The sequence below is a fragment of the Vipera berus genome, assembly GCF_964194415.1.
Source record: "Vipera berus genome assembly, chromosome: 2".
Classification (NCBI taxonomy): domain Eukaryota; kingdom Metazoa; phylum Chordata; class Lepidosauria; order Squamata; family Viperidae; genus Vipera; species Vipera berus.
The window spans coordinates 286070666-286091366 of record NC_138203.1 but is presented as its reverse complement, the minus strand read 5'-3'; the positions used below and the strand labels follow the sequence as shown (position 1 = coordinate 286091366).

The 20701-nt window shown below is 41.1% G+C and overlaps 2 protein-coding genes across 2 annotated transcripts in view; one reads left to right on the top strand and one right to left on the bottom strand.

Moving 5' to 3' along the window:
• LOC308661729 (zinc finger protein with KRAB and SCAN domains 7-like) overlaps positions 1-20701 on the bottom strand; it is a 375370-nt gene that overhangs the window by 339655 nt on the left and 15014 nt on the right. The gene's annotated exons all lie outside the window — the stretch shown is intronic.
• Positions 11870-13384, top strand: LOC308661744 (zinc finger and SCAN domain-containing protein 12-like). The gene is made up of 3 exons (XM_081316917.1): positions 11870-12394; positions 12539-12671; positions 12847-13384. The coding sequence occupies exons 1-3, from the start codon at positions 11984-11986 to the stop codon at positions 12969-12971; spliced, it is 669 nt and encodes a 222-aa protein (XP_081173043.1). The 5' UTR covers positions 11870-11983; the 3' UTR covers positions 12972-13384.

The window sequence follows — 20701 nt, the reverse complement described above, 5'->3', positions numbered from 1 at the left end:
AGATAAGATCGAGTATAAAGGAAGGGTTGTGTTTCAACAGAATCTTATTAAGGATGCTTTTGTGGATTTTTATTCGAAATTATATACTAAAGAGGAAATTAATGTAAAAGATATTGACATATATTTGGAGAATGCTAGCATCCCAGTTCTTACGCAAGTACAAAAAGAGGGGATTAATCAACTGATTACAGAAGAAGAAATTCTTACAGCAATTAAGGAATTGAAGTTGGATAAAGCGCCAGGTACGGATGGCTTGACTGCAGCCTATTATAAAAATTTACAATTTGAGATGATAAAGCCGTTAAAGGAACTGTTTCAGACAATTCAGAGGGGGGGAAAGGTGCCACCGTCTTGGAGAACAGCTTTTATCTCTTTGATTCCGAAGGAAGACCAGGATGCTACTCAAGTTAAAAATTACAGACCGATATCGCTTTTGAACACAGATTATAAGATATTTGCTAAGGTTTTGGCTAATAGACTGATGAGGGTTCTGCAACAGGTGATTCATGGGGATCAAACGGGGTTTATTAGTGGTAGACAAATGAAAAATAATGTGAGACATATAGTTGATGTTTTAGAGTTTTTGGAAAGGCACAACCAGATCTCTGCAGCGCTAATTTTTTTAGATGCTGAAAAGGCCTTTGATCAATTGAATTGGCAATTTTTGTTGAAAGTTTTAGATAAAATGGATTTTGGGGAAAAATTTTTACAGCCGATTAGGGCATTATATCAAAAACAAACTGCCCGAATCATAGTTAACAATAGTCTGACAGCAGCATGTAACATTGAGAAGGGCACAAGGCAGGGGTGTCCGTTATCGCCCTTGTTATTTGTGTTAACATTAGATATATTATTGGTTAAGATTCGGAGTTCGGAAAAAATTAAGGGGATACAAGTTGGAGATCAGGACTAGAGATTGAGAGCATTTGCAGATGATCTGGTTGTTACAGTGACCCAGCCAGAGAACTCTGTTGTGGACCTGATGGAGATAATAACACAATATGGGAAGGTTTCTGGATTTAAGGTAAATATACAGAAAACTAAAATTTTGGCTAGAAATATGACAGTTTCACAGAAGGCTCTCTTAGAAGGATTAACTGGATTTGAGATTGTTAAGAGGGTTAAATATTTGGGGGTGATTTTGTCGCCCTCTAATACAAAGCTATATAAAAATAATTATGAAAAACTATGGGGGAAAATTCAAAAAGAATTGGAGAGTTGGCAAAAATTGCAATTGTCTTTGTTGGGACGGATTGCAGCAGTGAAAATGAATGTCCTGCCCAAATTTTTATTTTTGTTTCAAATGATACCGATCCTTAAGAAAGATTCTAATTTGGAGGAATGGCAGCGTGGTATCAATAAATTTGTGTGGGCAGGGAAAAAACCACGAGTTAAACTTAAGATTATGCAGGATACTCGTGAGAGAGGTGGTCTTAAATTGCCTAATTTTAAATTATATTATGAAGCTGCTGCATTAGCAGGAATAAGTGATTGGATTAATTTGACGCAAGGGAGGTTATTAAATCTTGAGGGCCATGATTTGTGGTTTGGCTGGCATGCATATTTGTTGTATGATAAGAAGGTAGACAATGTGTTTAGGGTGCATATTTTAAGACAGGCATTGCTGAGAGTTTGGAAGAAGTATAGACATAAGTTGAGTTGCAAGATACCATTGTGGGCAATTCCAAAACACGCAATAGAAAATATACATGCTGGCTTCAAACATGATGTGACTACGTACAAGGAGATTCTAACTTTGGAAAGAAATGTCTGGTGTTTGAAGTCATATAGCCTCTTGCGAGAAGAGAAGGTTGTTCAAAACTGGTTTCAATATATTCAGCTACGGGCCAGGTGGAAAGAAGACCAGAAAAATGGTTTTACAATGACTGATGAAAATTTGATAAAGCAAGTTAGAAATCAGGGACCAGCACATATCAAACGGATATATCTTGCATTGATAGAGATTGATTCAGAGACAGAGCTTGTTAAGGATTGTATGATAAAATGGGCCCAAAACATCCAGGAAGTTATTACAATGGACATGTGGGAAAAGATTTGGGTGAGGAACGTAAAATTTACTCAAGCTCAAAATCTAAGAGAGAATTTTTACAAAATGTTTTATAGATGGCATTTAGATCCTAAAAAGCTTGCAAGTATGTATCCGAATTATCAGCCTAAATGTTGGAGGTGTGGTGATGAAGATGCAACATATTTTCACATATGGTGGACATGTAAGAAGGTCAAGGCTTTTTGGATAAAAGTCTGGTGGAATATGCAGAAGATTTTTAAACAGAGGATAAAGTTTTGTCCGCAACTTTTTTTGTTGGGAATAATTGTAGACGCTACAGTTGTGGACACTAAGTTGATGTTGAACCTAATTACGGCAGCAAGACTTTTGATAGGCCAATATTGGAAGAAAGAGGAATTGCCGACCATAGAAGAGTGGACTTTAAAGGTTTCCGACCTGGCAGAGATGGCGAAGATTTCGGCCTATTTGAAAGATCATTCGCAAGAACGCTATATTATGGAATGGAGAAAATGGATTGAGTTTATCCAGAACAAGTATAGGGTTAAGAAGTTTTATGTAGCATTCGAATAAGTCTTCTTTCGTTTTTTTTTCTTTTTTATTCTAGTTTTTTATATATAGTTAATATTGTTAAGGTGTGTTTTATCCTATATAAGCTAGAGAGTAATGGATTTTAGATTTTATAGTGGGTTGTATATGGTTGTTAATGATTGCCTTTTTATAGATATATACCTTGTATTTAGCTCTGGGAAGTCGGGGGGGGAGGGGGGATGGAGGGAGGGGAGGAGGGAGGGAGGAGGGAGGGAGGTTGGGGGGAGGTAGGGGGGGGAGCAGGGAGGGGGAAGGTGGGTTTTTTAAAGGAAAATTGTATTTTAAAACTTTTCAATAAAAAAAAGAAGAAGAAAGTAGACAAAAAATTGTCCAGAATGGTATAGGGCCTCCTGCTTGAGCAGAGGGTTGGAATAGAGGACCTCCAAAGACCCTTCCATCTCTGATACTCTATGATTCTATAATTCTTTCTTCTTCTGGCTTGGATATTTTTGTATTTCTGAGCAACATGGTATGGGAATAGAAGATTCAAGTTGCTCTCAGTCACCTTATCCCTCTTTGAAGTTTATTATTTGGATACAATGGTTTGTAAATTCTACCTTGACATTTATATTAAGAAATCTTTTTTTAAGACCACTACTTAACTCCCCATTCTTCTAGATACTTGTCCTACTATTAATTACACACACTCTTGAGTCCTTCAAGAGATAGGAATATCACAAGGGCAGCAAGTGCTAAACTGCACCTATTAGTTTTGTAATTCTTTGACTTGGAATTGTGTAAGATTGTTCAAAAATACATAAATACTCAAATAGCGCAATACAATTTTTAAGAAGCCTTGTCTACAACCAGTGAAATGATTAAAAGATAAGGCAGAAGATTAAATCCAATGAAGGTAGCCAAATAAGAAAATCTCTAAGTAAAAATTGTCGTGTATGTAATCAAAGAACTTTTGGCTTGCAAAATAATTTCTAAACCTCTGATTTGTGTCTAGATTTGAAGGCCAAGCTATCCTGCTTTGTAAAATTTCCTTCAACTCTGCTTTCTCATCCTCAGTTCAGTCAATGACTCAGATAGATATAGAGGATGATAGATAGGTAGACAGACAGACAGACAATGATATATAGAGAGATGATGGCTAATAGATTGCTAGATAAAAATAGATAGATGGATAGATAAGATAGATAGATAGATAGATAGATAGATAGATAGATAGATAGATAGATAGATAGATAGATAGATAGAAAATAGATAGATGAAGGATCCATAAGGAAGCTAGGATTACTTTCACTGAATGGTGCTGAAAGTCTTACCTGAACTATTTCTTCACTCATAGGCTTTTGATCAATTTTTTTCACCTAAACCTTGGAATCCTGCCAAGCACAGCCATTCAACTTAGTGCATATCTTTGCTTTGGGAATTTGTACATAATGGGATAGACCTTACAAATCCTCCTTACCTGTTCGGTTCTTTGTTTCCCTGTTCAGGAGGGTTTTGTGTCCTTCAAGGAGGTGGCTCTGTATTTCTCCAAGGAGGAGTGGTCTCAGCTGGATTCTGACCAAAAAGCGCTCTATTGGGAAGTCATGTTGGAAAATTATAGGAATGTGGCATCTCTGGGTAAGCAAGTTTGCTATTCGCGTGTCAGAGAATTTAATAATCTTATTAAAAGGTCATCTCTTGGGAAGAAGTAAGAAGAGATCTAGCCTTTTTCTATTCCAAGGAAATTATCTCTCTCTCTCTCTCTCTCTCTCTCTCTCTCTCTCTCTCTCTCTCTCTATCATATCCATCCTATCTATCCATATATACATACATACATACATCCACCCACCCCTATCATCTATCTATCTATCTATCTATCTATCTATCCATCCATCCATCCATCCATCCATCCATCCATCCATCCATCCAAAACCTAAGTGATGCTGGTTTTCCCATTACAGACATATTTAGGATTAATAGAACTCCTCCTCCTCCTCCTCCTCCTCCTCCTCCTCCTCCTCCTCTTCTTCTTCTTCTTCTTCTTCTTCTTCTTCTTCTCCTCCTCCTCCTCCTCCTCCTCCTCCTCCTTCATCCTCCTCCTCCTCCTCCTCCTTCTTCTTCTTCTTCTTCTTCTTCTTCTCTCTCTCTCTCTCTCTCTCTCTCTCTCTCTCACTCACTCACTCACTCACTCTCCATGTGATTTTGGGATGAGAAAAATGAAGAGAATGGTAGGCCACAAAGAAAAGTTACAGATTCAAGAATAGGCATAAGGAAACAATAATATTCTTTGGGGACCTAACACTGATACCAGGCATACCCCATGTTTTGAACATACCCTGATAGACATAGGCAGAAGAATCACAAAAAGAGCTATAAGGAAGATGACTTGGGAGGGTGGGGGACTTAATTTTGGTTAATGTTCAAATAAGAGATGCACCAATGGGGGGGGGCTTGATCCTGTTTGCACCTCACTTTATGTCAACTTTTCTTTTTCTTTTTTTCCTTTTTTTCCTGCTCCAAGCAGGTGATGAATGGAAGATTATGGGTTCTGGCCAAGAAGCAGCTGCACCATTGCCAAAGGGCAGAATGAAAGATGCAGAGACATTTTTTGGAAAGCAAAGTTCTGAGGAAAAACAATTAAAGAGGGTACTAGAAAAATGCTCTACTTTACCACATGTAGTTGTTGGTGACCTCTCAGGCAAAGAGGATCAGCCAGAAAAAGAGGCTTGGCCGGAGTGTGGAAAAATACCTGTAGATGAATCAGAAATATACGACTGTTGCGGAAGCCACATGGTAGAGAAACAAAATGAATGTGGAAAACGTTTCCAAAGGACGTTTTCGGTTACTTTGCATCAGAGAATACAAGGAGAGAAACCATATAAATGCCTGGAGTGCGGAAAAAGCTTCAGAGATTCAAGTTATCTTACCGCTCACAAAATGATCCACACCGGGGAGAAACCCTACAAATGCAAGCAATGTGGAAAGAGCTTCCGTTTTCCACAAAGCCTCACTTCCCATAATAGGATTCACACAGGGGAGAAGCCATATGAATGTCCCAAGTGTGGAAAGACCTTCAGTCAAAAATATCAGTATACTGTACATAACCGAAACCACACTGGAGAGAAACCATATAAATGTACAGAGTGTGGAAAACACTTCACTAATTCAAGTTCCCTCACTTCCCATAAAAGAATCCACACCGGAGAAAAACCATACAAATGCCTGGAGTGTGGAAAGAGCTTCAGAGCTTCAAGTTCTCTTACTGCTCACAAAATGATCCACACTGGGGAGAAACCCTACAAATGCAAGAACTGTGCAAAAAGCTTCAGACAAAAACATCAATATATTGTACATAACAGAATCCACACCGGGGAGAAACCATATAAGTGCGCAGAGTGTGGAAGACGTTTCACTGTGTCAAGTTCCCTCACTTCCCATCAAAGGATCCACAATGGGAAAAATCGTAGATTTGTCTGGCAGATCCACACAGGAGAAAAACCATACGAATGCAAGGAATGCGGAAAGAGCTTCCGTTTTCGACGAAACCTCATTTACCACAATAGGATTCACACTGGAGAGAAACCATATAAATGCCCGGAGTGTGGAAAGGGCTTCACAGTTCCAACTTCTCTTACTGCTCACAAAATGATCCACACTGGGGAGAAACCCTACAAATGCAAGAACTGTGCAAAAAGCTTCAGACGAAAATATCAATATATTGTACATAACAGAATCCACACTGGGGAAAAACCGTATAGATGCTCGGAGTGTGGAAGATGTTTCACTACTTCACGTTCCCTCACTTCCCATAATAGGATTCACACAGGCGAGAAACCATATAAATGCCTGGAGTGTGGAAAGAGCTTTACAGTTTCAAGTTCTCTAACAACTCACAAAATGATCCACACTGGGGAGAAACCCTACAAATGCAAGAACTGTGCAAAAAGCTTCAGACAAAAACATCAATATATTGTACATAATAGAATCCACACAGGGGAGAAACCGTATAAGTGCACAGAGTGTGGAAGATGTTTCACTGTGTCAAGTTCCCTCACTTCCCATCAAAGGATCCACACTGGGAAAAATCGTAGATTTGTCTGGTGGAAAGGGGTGTACTCAACATCAGTCCCTTTATGAGCACTGAAAAATTCACTTGAGGGAAATGCATAAAAAGAAACAAAGTAGAACCGTACAAATAAATTGTCAAAAATTTGGGACTCTTCAGCTATTTATTACCGTGGAGAAATGAAATGTTAAAATGAATGGAAGATAAGAAGGAATGACAATTCTGAAGAGAGTGGAGAAAAATAACTACAATTAAGTTTTTTTGAGTAATGTTGAACTTTTGTCCATATAGAGCCTTGAATATAATTTTTCTTGGAAGAGCCACTTTGGAACCCTTCACTTTTTGCATTTCTCAAATTATTGGCCACTAGAAGCAACTAACATAGTTACATAACAATGAGTCTGGCCTTTGACTTTGCTCTTTTTGCTGCTTAATTTACATCTCCATCTTTAAACATTAATTACAAAGCTGTCAACACTCAGTTCTGCAATAATGCAAATATCTGTAGCTTGGGTGTAGGATGAGGGTGAAAGTTTGTTATCTGAACTTGTGGGTTGGTTTTTGAATATTTTATTACCAGGCCAGGTAACATTTTCTGTGGAGTTTAGGGGATGTCAGGTATTGTGTAGTGGGTTCTGGGCAGCAGGAAAGACGCCGAGACGATGAGTACAGCATGGCAGATCTTTATTCGGTGGTAGTGACTGTACTGGGGGAATAGGGGTTACCTGCCCTCCTTTTATACCTGGCCAGGTGAGCAGCCGGCCAATCGGTTTGAACCACTGTTTCCTGCCAGAACTGTGTTCCCTCCAAAAGTTACAGTTCAACACCCCCTGGTGGTGACTGCTATGTAAATGTGTATGTGTTCCCTTCACCTGGATACATAACATCAGGGTTAAGTATTTATAATGGCTTCAGGTGTGGGTGTGTCAAGAGATGGTCAGAGAAGAGCAATTAAGATGATCAAAGGCCTGGAGACTAAAACATATGAAGAACGGGTGCAGAACTTGGGTTTTGCTAGTCTACAGAAAAGAAATAGGGGTGACATGATAGCAATATTCCAGTATTTGAAAGGCTGCCAGAAAGAAGAAGGGGTCAAATTCTTCTCCAAAGCACCAGATGGCAGGACAAGAAACAATGGTTGGAAACTGATCAAAGAGTGAAGCAACCTGGAATTAAGGAGAAAGTTCCTAACAGTGAGGACAATTAAACAGTGGAACAACTTGTCTTCAGAAATTGTGGGCCTTCCATCACTGGAGGTTTTTAAGAGACTGGACAGTCACTTGTCTGAGATGGTATAGGTTCTCCTGCTTAAGCAGGGGGCTGAACTAGAAGACCTCCAAGGTCCACTCCAGATTCTATTTCATTCCATTCTGTTCTACTCTACTCTATTCTGTTCCTGTGATGGGTCAGGTGTGAGTCATCAGTAAGAAGCTTGTGATGAGTCTTGTTATGGGGAGCAATTTCATCAACAGGCACATTGACCTACAACCAGCCTATGAACTCCTCAAAATCCAAATCAACCACACAGCCAACTAGAGGGAGCACCGACCCTCAACCAACCCATGTAAGCCCTCCAGAGGTTCACCTCCCAATGACGCTGACTGATGTAACCTCCCCATCTCAAAACCCATCACAAGACCCTCTCTTGACACACCTTTAAAAAAATGTGCTACCTCACAACTAATCTTATTTTTGTTCTCCAGCAGGAACTCTCAATTTCATTTTCTACTGAATATTGTTATGAAGTGTTGGCTTTGTTGTAATTTTTTTTCCAGATAGCCTGCTTTTTTTGCTAATTACTAACAATGGGCTTTCCTTGAAAGTACTGTGGAATATTGTATATATAAATGAAATATATCCTTTAAGCATTAGTTTCAAACTGGTCTTCCTAGATTAGAGAAATTGGATGTAAATAACACATCCATGCAAAGTTCTTTGCTTAGGAAAATAAAACCAAATATATAGATGTAAAATGGGGATATTTGGTTTGGTAATTGTAATTCTACATTGAAGCCTGAAACATACGAATCAGGGTATTATGGGATGATAAACTGGAAATGCAGTTTTGATGTTGGGCACTATAGTTGGAAAAGACAAAAAAACAATCCATGCCTTTACTTCTAACAGATTTGTTAAAAGACTTTTCATTTTACCAAGTCCCATGCTCCAGACTGAGATAATTCTTTTTGACAAAGGAATTTATAAATTTAAACTGTTTGAACTTTTTGTTTATATATTTATTATGTCTTTGGCACATATTTAATTTATATAAAACATTGGCATTTTAAAGATCTGAATTATTGTTATATTTTATCAAGGTATGGCTCTTTATTTGATTGATTGATATGGTTGCCGCCTTGTCCGTTGACCAATAATTGATGGCCATACTGGCCTATTAATTCTTTATTAGGTAAGGACCCCAGATTCTGTCATTCTCCCTTTCAGTTTGAGCACTTCTACATATGCCACCCTTGTCCTCAGTGTTTTTATGAGCAAAACATTTAAGAGGAAAATGCCATTTCTACCACTGCCTTGTCCGCTGACCAATAATTTATGGCCATATTGGCCTATTAGTTCGTTTTTTAGGTCAGAATCTCTCGTGAATCACCCTCTACTCCCCTCCACGTTGCCAATGACCAACATCTGGCAGCCATACTGGTCTATTGGTTCATTGTTAGGTCAGCATCCCACATTCTGTCACTCTCTCTTTCAGTCTGAGCACTTCTATGTATGCCTCCCTTGTCCCTCAGTGTTTTTATGAAGGAACCATTTATGAGCGCAATGCCATTTCTACCACCACTTTGTCAGTTGACCAATAATTGATGGCCATATTGGTTCGTTTTTTAGGTCAGAACCTGTCCGGAATCCCCCTCTTCCCTCCTCGGCGTCTTCTGACAGCCTTTGCCTCCCAAATCCCTTCAGGACCCCTCTGCTTCTCCCTGGGGGAGTCTTTCCTGCTGCTCCCCCTAACTTCTAGCGTCACCCTGCAAACGAGGCTTTTGGGGTCCTGCCCGCCTCCCCTCCACCCCGCCTCCTTTGAGCGAGTTTAGAAAGCCGCTCCGTCTGAGGGAATTGAGAGAAGCGAGAGAAAAAGCGAGCCGGGATCAATACTGAGGGGTGGGGGGAAAAAAGCAACCCAGCAGCCCAGCAACCGCGGAAGCCCCTGCCGCGATGCCCTCCCAGACTGAATGAATCTGCCGCTCGGCCTGAGGGAAGCTGAGGAGAGCCCAGAAACGACCGCTGCCGCCAAAAAACCCCGAAACCTTCGAGTTGGCAATGGACAGCCTTGTTTGCATAGTAACCGCAGTCTGCATAGCAACCGCATAACAACCGCAGCAGCCTTCAACCGCGCTGCACTCCCGTTGGCCAATCGTCCGCCCCTCGGACCAATCCCGGCCCGGCTGTGGGAGGCGGGATCCTCGAGGAGATCCTCGGACGATTGGGCGGCTCGGCTGCCTGTCCTGCTTGGAGGCTGGGCGTGGGCGGAGCCGAAAGCGGGACCGCCTCTGCCGGAGCTTTTGAGGGGCGACTGGGGCAGGTGAGGCCGTGATGCGGTGTTTGCTCTGGCTATTGGCGGGGGAATCTTCACCTCTAGTCTGGGTGGGGCAAACAGGCTGCCATTCCCTCTCTGCTCGCTGATACGCGTGGATCCGGAGTGACTGTGGCTCTTCCCGGGAAGTGGGAGGCAGAAGAAGCGCGCCCTCTGCTCCACGCGAGCCCTGGTACCCTTTCCCGGCCAGAGTCCCGCCGCCTCCCACCCCACCCCCGCTGTAGATCCAGGAAAGGAGCTCCCGTACTGTGATTTGTGTGTATGTGTGTTTATATCTGGATAGATATATAGATAGTTACACAGATAGAGAATATGTATATGTGTTTGTGTGTGTGTGTGTAATATACACACACACACACACACACACACATATAAAGAGAGAGAATGAATATGTGAGTGCATATATATGTATGATTATATATTTATTGTCTTTTGAGAGTGGACATCAGAATTTTCATTTTTGAAATGTGTACCAGTGTGTTCACAGAAAAAAGGAGCAATAAAGATTATCTAATGTTGCAGCCCTCCGGCCTCTCTGGAGTGCCACTTCAGAGCCTCGAGGCCGCTCCAAGCTGGAAGATGGCTGAGCTGGGGGAATTGCTGTGTTGGATCTGCCCATCAGCTCCTCTGATATGAATGAAAAATACCCTCATTCATGAATCTTCTACGCTCAATACAGCCCAGGTGGCCAGAAAGGCCCAACAGAGACTCCACTTCCTCAGGGTCTTGCGGAAGAACAGGGTAGAACAACGGCTAATGACCTTCTTTTACCGGTCTACTATAGAGTGTCCTCTCGCACTGTATTGTGGTTTGGTATGCTGACCTGACAGCCGCAGATAGGAAGATATTACAGAGGGTGGTGATAGGAAGATATTACAGAGGGTGGTGAGCAAAGCACAAAACATCGTAGGCTGTCCCCTGACACCACTGGATGACATCACCAGGGCTAGTTGCCTTGGAAGAGTGAGGAAAATTCTCAGGGAAAACTCACACCCTGGTCGGTACCTCTTTACTCTCCTACCATCCGGTAGGAGATATAGGAATATAGCCAGCCGTACCAACAGGCTGAAGAACAGCTATCCATGCGCTGTCAGGCTCTTGAATGGGAAATAACTTTATGTATGACTGACTTGCGAGGCCGGTGTGTTGTGGTATTAGCTCACATGGTATAACAAGATGGTGGGCTTGTCACTGTGAGTTGTGGGGGGGCACGAAGGGAGGCTCACCCAATCTCAATGTATACATTTGACAATAAAGGTTCATTTGTAGTGGCTCTAAGGTATGGCTTGAAAGATGAGATTATCAACAAGGAAGGAAGTTTCCAATGCACATGTTTATGGAGATTCTTGGTTATCCAAGTCACAGTTGTCCCAAAGGTGCTTTTTTTTCTTCAAAAGGCAACTTCACTTTCTTTGTTTTTTTGCTTGAAGATGTTTCACTTCTCATCCAAGAAGCTTCTTCGGTTCTTCTGAAGCTTCTTATGAAGAGACGCAAAATGTCTTTAAGTAAAAACAAAGGAAGTCCAGTAGCCTTTTGGGGAAAAAAGCACCTTTGGGACAATACACTGATGGTCTTTTCCGTTATTTACATTGTAGGTTGGGAATACTAGGCAGCTGGTGCCTCAAAGTCTTCCTTGTACAGAAACAAGAAGAGCTGAGCAATAAAGATGAAAAAGTGGCCCTGTTAAATTCTTCGTTAAAATTTTTATGAAATTCTGGTCCTGAAAATAAAAGAATAAAATTCCAGTCCTGAGAACGAAAAAAGCTTGAAAGACTTCCACTCTTTGGGAGTTGCAGCTGAGCCCAGAGGGAAAATGATCCAAGGAAGAGCAGCTTGGGAAGGACTGGCAGTTTGTGATTCTTTTCATATGGAAAGCAGTGCAGTAATCCAAGGAAAGGCAGGACTGAAGATCCAGAATGAAGAAACAGTCATTTTCTGTGTAAAGAGACAACCCTTCAGGGAGTTCCATTACCAAGATTCTGAGGGTCCCCGAGCACTCTGCAGCCGCCTTCATCACTTTTGCAATCGATGGCTGAACCCAGAAAAGCATACGAAAGCCCAGATGCTGGACATGGTTGTGCTGGAGCAGTTCCTGGCCATCATGCCACCAGAGATGGGGAACTGGGTGCGGGAATGCAAAGCTGAGACCAGTTCCCAGGCAGTGGCTCTGGCTGAAGGCTTCCTTCTGAGCCAGGCAGAGGAGAAGAAACAAGGAGAAATACAGGTTGGCTCCAAGGGGTGGGTGGGAAAATTATTCCAACCTTAAGTATTTGGGGCATTTTTACATGGCACTGCCCAAATGCTTTTGAAGCAGAGTTGTTCTGTGTTCCCACATGCAATCCATGCCCTTTTTTGCTGCTCTCCACAGCTGCAGCTGGAGACATCCTTCCTGGAGTTAATCACTGAGGTTCCTGAGGCAAGAAGGGATCCAGTCAATCTTTGTCAGAACAATGTCCATGGGCAAATCTCTCCAAAGGATCTAAATCAGGACTTGTCTCCAGGTAAGGGAGGACTCTTTCCAAGGCAGTGAAGTTCTTCCTCAAAGGGTTTTCATTCCTGTTCTTATAAAGTGAATGGCCCTGTGTGCTTCAGTAATTCTTGTTTCTATTTTACCCCTGAATTTATAAAGCATTCTTTTTTAAAAAAATATCAATTTCCTCCATCTTTCGGTTGCAGAGGACAGAGTCATATACCAGCTGGTGGTAGGAAAAACATCTCTTCATAGTGAAGCAGAAACCAATGTTGGACTTCCAGGGCAGGTAGGAGGAAAATTTCATGTGCCTCCAAAAGCGCAAATATGAGTAAGGCAAGAAGTATCCATTTTATCTCTCCCCCCAAAGTCAACCTTTGTTCCAATGTGAGACCCTTTCCTCTTCTGGACATCTACCTGGCTTGTCCTTCTCTTGGTCAGCTGCTTTCGAATAAAAGCTGGAGCAGCTCTGGAGGATGGAAGGCAGAGCAGGAACTGATGGTTCGAGAATGAGTTTGTGATTTGGGTGTTCAGGGTCACCGAGTCCTAGGAGGTACAGTGAATTTAATCAACCTTTGGGACCTAGCTACTACCAAAAGATGATGGAGAATGAAATCTTTCCCTGTGGCCCCTCACATTCTGAAACCAGCCAGGAAAACATTTGTGAATTTCACTGCTTCAGGGGTTTCTGAGAAAACTTTACTTTCCTCAGTTTTTCCATTAGTAAGTAACTTTTGTTTCCTCTTTCAGGGTCCCATATCCTTCAAGGAGTTGTTTGTCTTCTTTACCAAGGAGGAGTGGGACCTGCTGGATCCCAAAGAGAAAGCTTTGCATGGAGAAGTCATGCTGGAGACATCTTGGAATGTAGCTTCTCTGTGTAAGAATTCCTCCTTCCAAATATGGTGTTTTACGATTGGAAGCCATCTGTTTTATGGTTCCTTCCAAGGTACTCTGCACCTGAGATACCAGGCTGGCCATTTGAATCTGTGAGCTACAATCCAGACAGCGAGGTTCAAATAGGCAGTCTACTGTTAATATTTGATGCTGATTTGTTGGAGGTGGTAGGCACTAGTCTTGGTCTTTATTGACCTTCAAGCATATGTCTCTTCCATATTGGATGTTCTGTGTTCAACCCTTTTGACTATGCAGTGCATTTAGCTTTGCATAGGCTGATCAGTAGCTTTCAGGAAGGGAGGTCTTCCAGGAGCTACACAGGTATGTATTTCTTTTGTGTACGTGCTCTTACTTAAAAAAACCACCTGTTCAGCAATTCTTCAGAGTTACAATGGTGCTGAAAAAAGGTACGTTCAACCTGTCCCCAAAATGATGGCCATTGTTCTGCCCCCAAAATCACACAATCAAAATCCACAATAGTTCCCACATACACAACTGTCTCCTTGTGCACAGCTGTTTCCTTCTGAGACCTAGAGAAAATGGCCTCATATGCCGGCAGGCACTTTATGAAAAACTGAAAGTTGATAATGGTTTTGATTCTTTAATTTGGAGCAAACATGTCTGGGGATTCATGATGGGGGATACAAAATGATGCACTGCATAGAACATATAAATTAAAAGAATTGTTTCTTGCTCACTCAGGGTTATTAGAACTCAGGCTTCCTCCATTAAATGTAAACATGGGATTGATTGACTGACTGACAGATTGAGAACACATAGATTTTCTCCACATGATGTGGATTTTGAGGTCTTCCAGCCATACACTCATTGCCACTATAAATAAATCCATCCACTTTATTATGGTTGTAGTTTTCTTCATGCGAAAAAGACTATGACCTTCCAATTTTCCAGCATTAGACCCAGGTTTTTGCATATGACTGAAATAGATAATTTGAATCTGGTTATTTGTATTGTTTGATTTCTTGCTTGCCCGTGATATTTTCATGAGTCTTCTCTGTGAGAAAGAGAAGAAATAAATTTTTTCCACGGTTTTTTCTCTCTCTCAATCAGGCAATGAGCAGAAGAATGAGATTTACCAGGAACCAGAAGACACACTTTTACAGGTTTTTAAGGTTGAAGTGGGAGAAGAAACCTTCTCAAATCATTGGCAACCAAAAAGTGAAGATGGAATCCAATTAAATAATCAACAGGAAATAAACCATCCTCCTTTATGTCTGCAAATCTATGATTTGCTGACCCAAGATGATCTTAATAGAGAGAGGATGGCGCAGTATTTAGGCTTTGATAAAATATTTGAAGAGCAATCAAACATCACTCACCCGTGTGAATGGACACAGGAAAGGAACAGGCATGGTCAGAATTCCCCGTCTTATTGGGGGGATGAGTTGGAGAAAAAAACATTAGAATGTAAGGATTGTGACAACAACTTCAACTATCTCTGCAAACCTGTTTCCCATCAAATGAATCACTTCGAAGAGAATCCATACAAATGTATCATTTGTGGAAGGAGCTTTGTAAGGAATGATAAACTTATCACCCATTTAAGGATTCATACAGGGGAGAAACCATATAAATGCACAGAGTGTGGAAAGAGTTTCACAAGGAACGATAAACTTATTGCCCACATTAGAGTTCATACAGGGGAGAAGCCATATAAATGCACAGAGTGTGAAAAGAGTTTCACAAGAAATGATAAGCTTGTCAACCATATCAGAATCCACACAGGGGAGAAGCCATATGAATGCTTGGAATGTGGAAAGAGATTCACAAAGAGTATGGATCTTACTTCCCATAAAAGGATCCACACAGGGGAGAAACCCTATAAATGCACAGAGTGTGGCAAGAGCTACAGTCACTCTAGCAATCTGAGCACCCATAAGAGTATCCACAAAAAGGAGAAACCCCATAAATGCACGGATTGTGGAAAGAGCTTCATCAGGAGCACAGATCTTACTTCCCATAAAAGGATCCACACGGGGGAGAAGCCACATCAGTGCATGGAGTGTAGTAAGAGCTTCACTCACTACAATACGCTTACTTCCCATAAAACCATCCATACAGGGGAGAAATCATATAAATGTATGGAATGTGGAAAAAGCTTTAGGACAAACAGTTCTTTAACTTCCCACAAAAGGATCCACACAGGTGAGAAGCCATATAAATGCATGGAGTGTGGAAGTAGCTTCAGGACAAGCAGTTATCTTACTTCCCATAAAAGAATTCACACAGGAGAAAAACCCTATCAATGCCCGGATTGTGGAAAGAGCTTCAATCTTTCTAGCACCTTTGCTTTCCATAAAGCGGTCCATACAGGGGAAAAACCCTATCAGTGCATGGATTGTGGAAAGAGCTTCAATCATCCTAGCACCCTCACTTCCCACAAAAGGACCCACACAGGAGAGAAACCCTATCAATGCACAGAGTGTGGAAAGAGTTTCAGTCACCCTAGCACCCTCACTTCCCACAAAAGGATCCACACAGGAGAGAAACCTTATCAATGCATAGAGTGTGGAAAGAGTTTCAATCACTCCAGCAATCTTGCTTCCCATAAAAGGATCCACACAGGGCAACGAAAATATAAGTGCCTAGCATGTGGAAAGGGTTTCACTCAGAGTTCTCACCTTATTTCCCATCAAAAAATCCACAGCGAAGATTAACTATACAAATGCATAAATGTGATAAGAGCTTTCATTTTTTGGGATCTGATCTGATCACCCATGAAGGAAATAGCAAAGAAAATTAACAAGTCTGTGACGATTCATTTTAGTTTCCCTCAAAAGAAGATATCTGCATATATTTGCTTCTGATTTTCTTATCTGACCACACCTGGCTTTTGAGGGTGAGCAATGTCCTATGTTTCAAATGCTGGTTGTGCTCAGGAAGAAATCAAAATTTGATTTTCAAGCACTATGAACATCATGTTAAGAATATACATTTTCTCCTTAGTATTTTTAATGATTTTTCATATTAAGAATTACAGGCTGTTGATTAACCTTACAAGTGAATTTTGAGAGCCACATCCGAATTTTTCAAGGGCCCATGTGGGACCCTTCTCTGCCTATGATAGCACAGTTAATCTGAGCTTTCAGATGATAGCTTTGATTCTGGTTTGAATTTCTTTTTTCTCCCAAGTGATGTATCAATTACCTTATACATGCTATTTTAATGAAAGATGTTATTAAATGGCAAATAAAAACCTAATAGAAACTAATATAAAGTAAAAAATAGAAAAATCAGAGTTAAAAGTGCAAGAACAAAAGAAAAATTGAAAACTGAGACATAGAAGTAGTTTCCTCTTTTTTCCCTTCCTTTTCACTCTCCTTTCTTCCCTTCTTCCTATCATGCTGGATGCTGACAGGTGGGAGGCAGGATGTGAGTGACCAACAACTGTTCATGTGCAGAGGGACTGGAACAGGGTGTCTTGTTTTTCCATTGACCTCGCTGCAAGATTCCCATAACTTTGCTAATGGGAAGGTGACAAGGAGTGTCAGCTATTGTATCAGTTACTACCAGGCTCCCTGTGGACTCGTGCGAAGCTGTCGGGGAATATTGAAAAGGAAGATCGTGTCACTGCAGCTGACCATGGTAGCACTGAAAAGCAGTGCAGTGGCACTGAAATGAGAATTTTTTCCCCAAATTTAATTCCCTTGGAAGTAATGGGTCTTGACATTCTGTAAGTTAGGCCATATGAGACACCATTGTTGACAAAGCTTTGGCCTATGATGCAGTGTATCATCCAGTTGTGTTTTGCCTTTTCAGGTGTGGCTAGGTATGAATAACAGCAGTCCAGGTATTTACCTTGATACGGTTTTACACGTTTATTCAGTTGAATAAACATGGGTCCCTCTAAGGAAGAGGGAACCCTGAACACATTTTGACACTCATATTTCTATGTTTGCTACATTGTTGATTTTTCCACTCAGAAGCATTGGCACACACCACCCAGACAAACACTTTAGATAAGCTAAAGAAGTACAAAAATAGTCATTCACCTCCCTTCAAGGTTTTCCAAGGACATTAGCCATGATCTTGAAAGCCTGCAAAGGCAATGATGCCATAGCCACATATGCTCCTTCAAGGGTGTCAATAGAGACACTAGATTCCTGTCAACAGCTGAAAGTTGTTGTTAGTTGCAAAGTCATGTCCGACGCATCATGACCCCATGGACAACGTTCCTCCATGCCTTCCTGTCCTTTACCATCTTCTGGAATCCATTTAGGCTCACACCTACTGCTTCAGTAACTCCATCCAGCCACCTCATTCTCTGTCGTCCCCTTCTTCTCTTGCCCTCAATCTTTCCCAGCATTAGGCTCTTCTCCAGTGAGTCATTCCTTCTCATTAAATGGCCAAAGTATTTGAGTTTCAACTTCAGGATGTGGCCTTCTAAAGAGCAGTTGGTTGATCTCTAGGACCAACCGGTTTGATCGCCTTGCAGTCCAAGGGACTCGCAGGAGTCTTCTCCAGCACCATAGTTCAGGTTGAAGGTTACAAAGTTTCAGACATGAGAGTTTTAGTAATATACTAGACTGTTAAAATGTGTATGCTCAGCAGTTAAAGATGCTGAGCTGACAGCGAGGGTTCAATACCCGAACATTGCATGACGGGATGAGCTCGCGTTTATTGCTCCACCCCCTGCCCACCTAGCAGTTTGAAAGCATGCAAATATGTGTAGATAAATAAGTACCACTGAGATGGGAAGATAAAAGCTTTCCATGTGCTTTTGGCATATAGCCATGCTGGCCAGATGACCATGAAAATGTATTTGGACAATACTGGTTTTCTCAGCCAAGAAACAAATGAGCACCATGCCCTAGAGTTGGACACAACTGGACAGAGAAACCTTTACCTTTTTTTAAGATTGTTATTGGTTGTGTTATAATTTCAGAGACATTTTCTTACTGAATGACTAAGGACAAAAAAGTGAGATTTGCAACTTCCTGCTAGCTTGACTGCTTCTGACTGCCTCCCAGCAGCCAATGGTGGGGTCATTTCATCTGGCATCCAGAGGAGTAGGGTAGGACCAATCTACTGAATTTCTAGATGACAAAGTGGCAGCACTGATGTAACCACAAATTTGCCAAATTTCAATCCCATAGAAGTCATTGGTCCCAGATTCTGGATGCGTTCTATAAGTTAGCCCATTTGAGGAAACTTGGTTAGAAAAGTTTTGCCCTATGATGCAACATTTTGCCCAGTTACAAGTTACAGACAAGAATTTTTTTGATACACACACACACACACACACACACGCACACACATATTGTCTTTTCTCTGATTAAAGAAGTCAATTTGGCTATCTCAGCAAGTCCCATCATTTTCAGCAACCATTCTTCCATTGCAGGTAATCCTGAAGCTTTCCATCTTTGTGCATATAATAGTCCTGCTGCAGTTATCATGTACACAAAAAAATAAATTCATGACTTTTTCCAACTGTTTATAGATCATTCCTAAAAGAAAAACCTGTGATTTTAATTGTATATTAATCATTTAAAACTTTGAAATTAGTAAATATATTTGGATCCAACATTTTCTAGATTTCTTATGCGTCCACCAAAGATGATAAAATGTCCTTTCTTTCTTGTTCAGATTTCCAGCATAATGATGTGCCTTTATATATTCTAGATATGTCAAACTTGCGACGTCATGTGACGTCGCGTGATCTATCAGAGCTTTTTGCCCATTGCTGGCAATGGGTGGGCATGGTTTCCTCGTGGCGCATCCGGCCCGTGGGCCAGCAGCTTAACACCCCTGTTCTAGATAATTTCTGGTGACATACCAATGGTACATTATCATTAAAAAAGTTAAGATTATAACATAATGTAAATTTAAATCCTTTGAATCATATTTTCCCATTGTTCCATCTATATTGTAACCATTATTTTACCCCACTTTATCATGTATTACTCGTTCTTCCATTTTGAATTTCAATAAAAGTTTATACATTTTAGCAATTACACGTTCATCATTTGTGCACAACTGGATTTCAGACTCGTTCTTAAAATATTCAGCCCATAAATTCTTTTGTGTAATTTAAATCAGGGGTCCCCAACCCCCTGGTCCACGGCATGCCAGAAACCGGTCCATGCAAACAAGCGAAGCTCCATCCGCGGGATGGAGCCAACACATGAAACCCCACACCCCTTTGGTTTGTGGAAAAACCTCTCTCCAAGGAACCGGTCCCTGGTGCCCAAAAGGTTGGAGGCCACTGCTTTAAATCATTCTTTTAAAAAGTATGTTTCCTCAGTGTTTCATAAAATTAGTTTTAGAAATAATTATTTCTATATGTCTTGCAATTTGCTTGCACTTGAAGCCAAACAATGGATTCTTTCTATAAAATTGTTGGAAAAAATTAAACTGTGCAAAGGCCCTGCTTAGTCAGTTTGTTTATGCAGATTAAAGTTAGGAAATATTACAATGTTTGTTGAATGTTCATAATGTTGCCTTTTTAAACGTACTGATTATGGTTAATTACAGGTACTCCTTGACTTTCAAACAAGAATTGTGGTCATAAGTCCGAGGCACCCACATGACCGGAAGTAATTTTCCAGCCTTTTTCACTGCAGTTAAGTGACCATGGCGATCATTAAGCAAAACTCATTCATGCCGTTATGGGATTGTTGGGGGTGAAGTGGGATGGACAGCATGACCATTTACAATGGCTGAAAGTGCTTTATGGCTGTAAAGAACCCATTCTGGCTCCATCACAGCTCTGAACAATTGTTAAAATGACCAGTCTTTAAGCGAGAACTATCTTTAATATGTTTAGGAGGCGGATTCCGAAATGAATAGGTTATGGAAAAAACCTTCCCAACACTGCAGTGATTTCATTGCATACAAGGAAAAATGTTCAAAAATAAAGTACAGAAAGAGGCCGATTTCAAATCTTCAGTATGACGCAAATCCAAGGTCAAGACCGAAAAATGCATGGAATGAAGAAAAAGCTGCAAGTATAGCAGAATTCCTGAACAGGCCTGAAATCCCAAGCCCTTTGTAATCGACAAGATACAAACGTCCAAGATGGATGGAAATGGGTGCTTGCTTGACAAGGAGCTTCTGAGGAGGGCCGTAGTGGTTGGAGGGTTATAGTGGGGATTTTCCTGGGATTTTAAGTTCTGGCCCAGTTTTCAGCTTTATCCAGTCTTTTGG

Coding starts and splice junctions, on each gene's coding strand:
- LOC308661744 (XM_081316917.1), top strand. CDS start 11,984: ATGATCCAAGGAAGAGCAGCTTGGGAAGGACTGGCAGTTTGTGATTCT. Junction 12,395..12,538: donor AGAAACAAGGAGAAATACAG/GTTGGCTCCAAG, acceptor TGCTCTCCACAG/CTGCAGCTGGAGACATCCTT. Junction 12,672..12,846: donor AAATCAGGACTTGTCTCCAG/GTAAGGGAGGAC, acceptor TTTCGGTTGCAG/AGGACAGAGTCATATACCAG.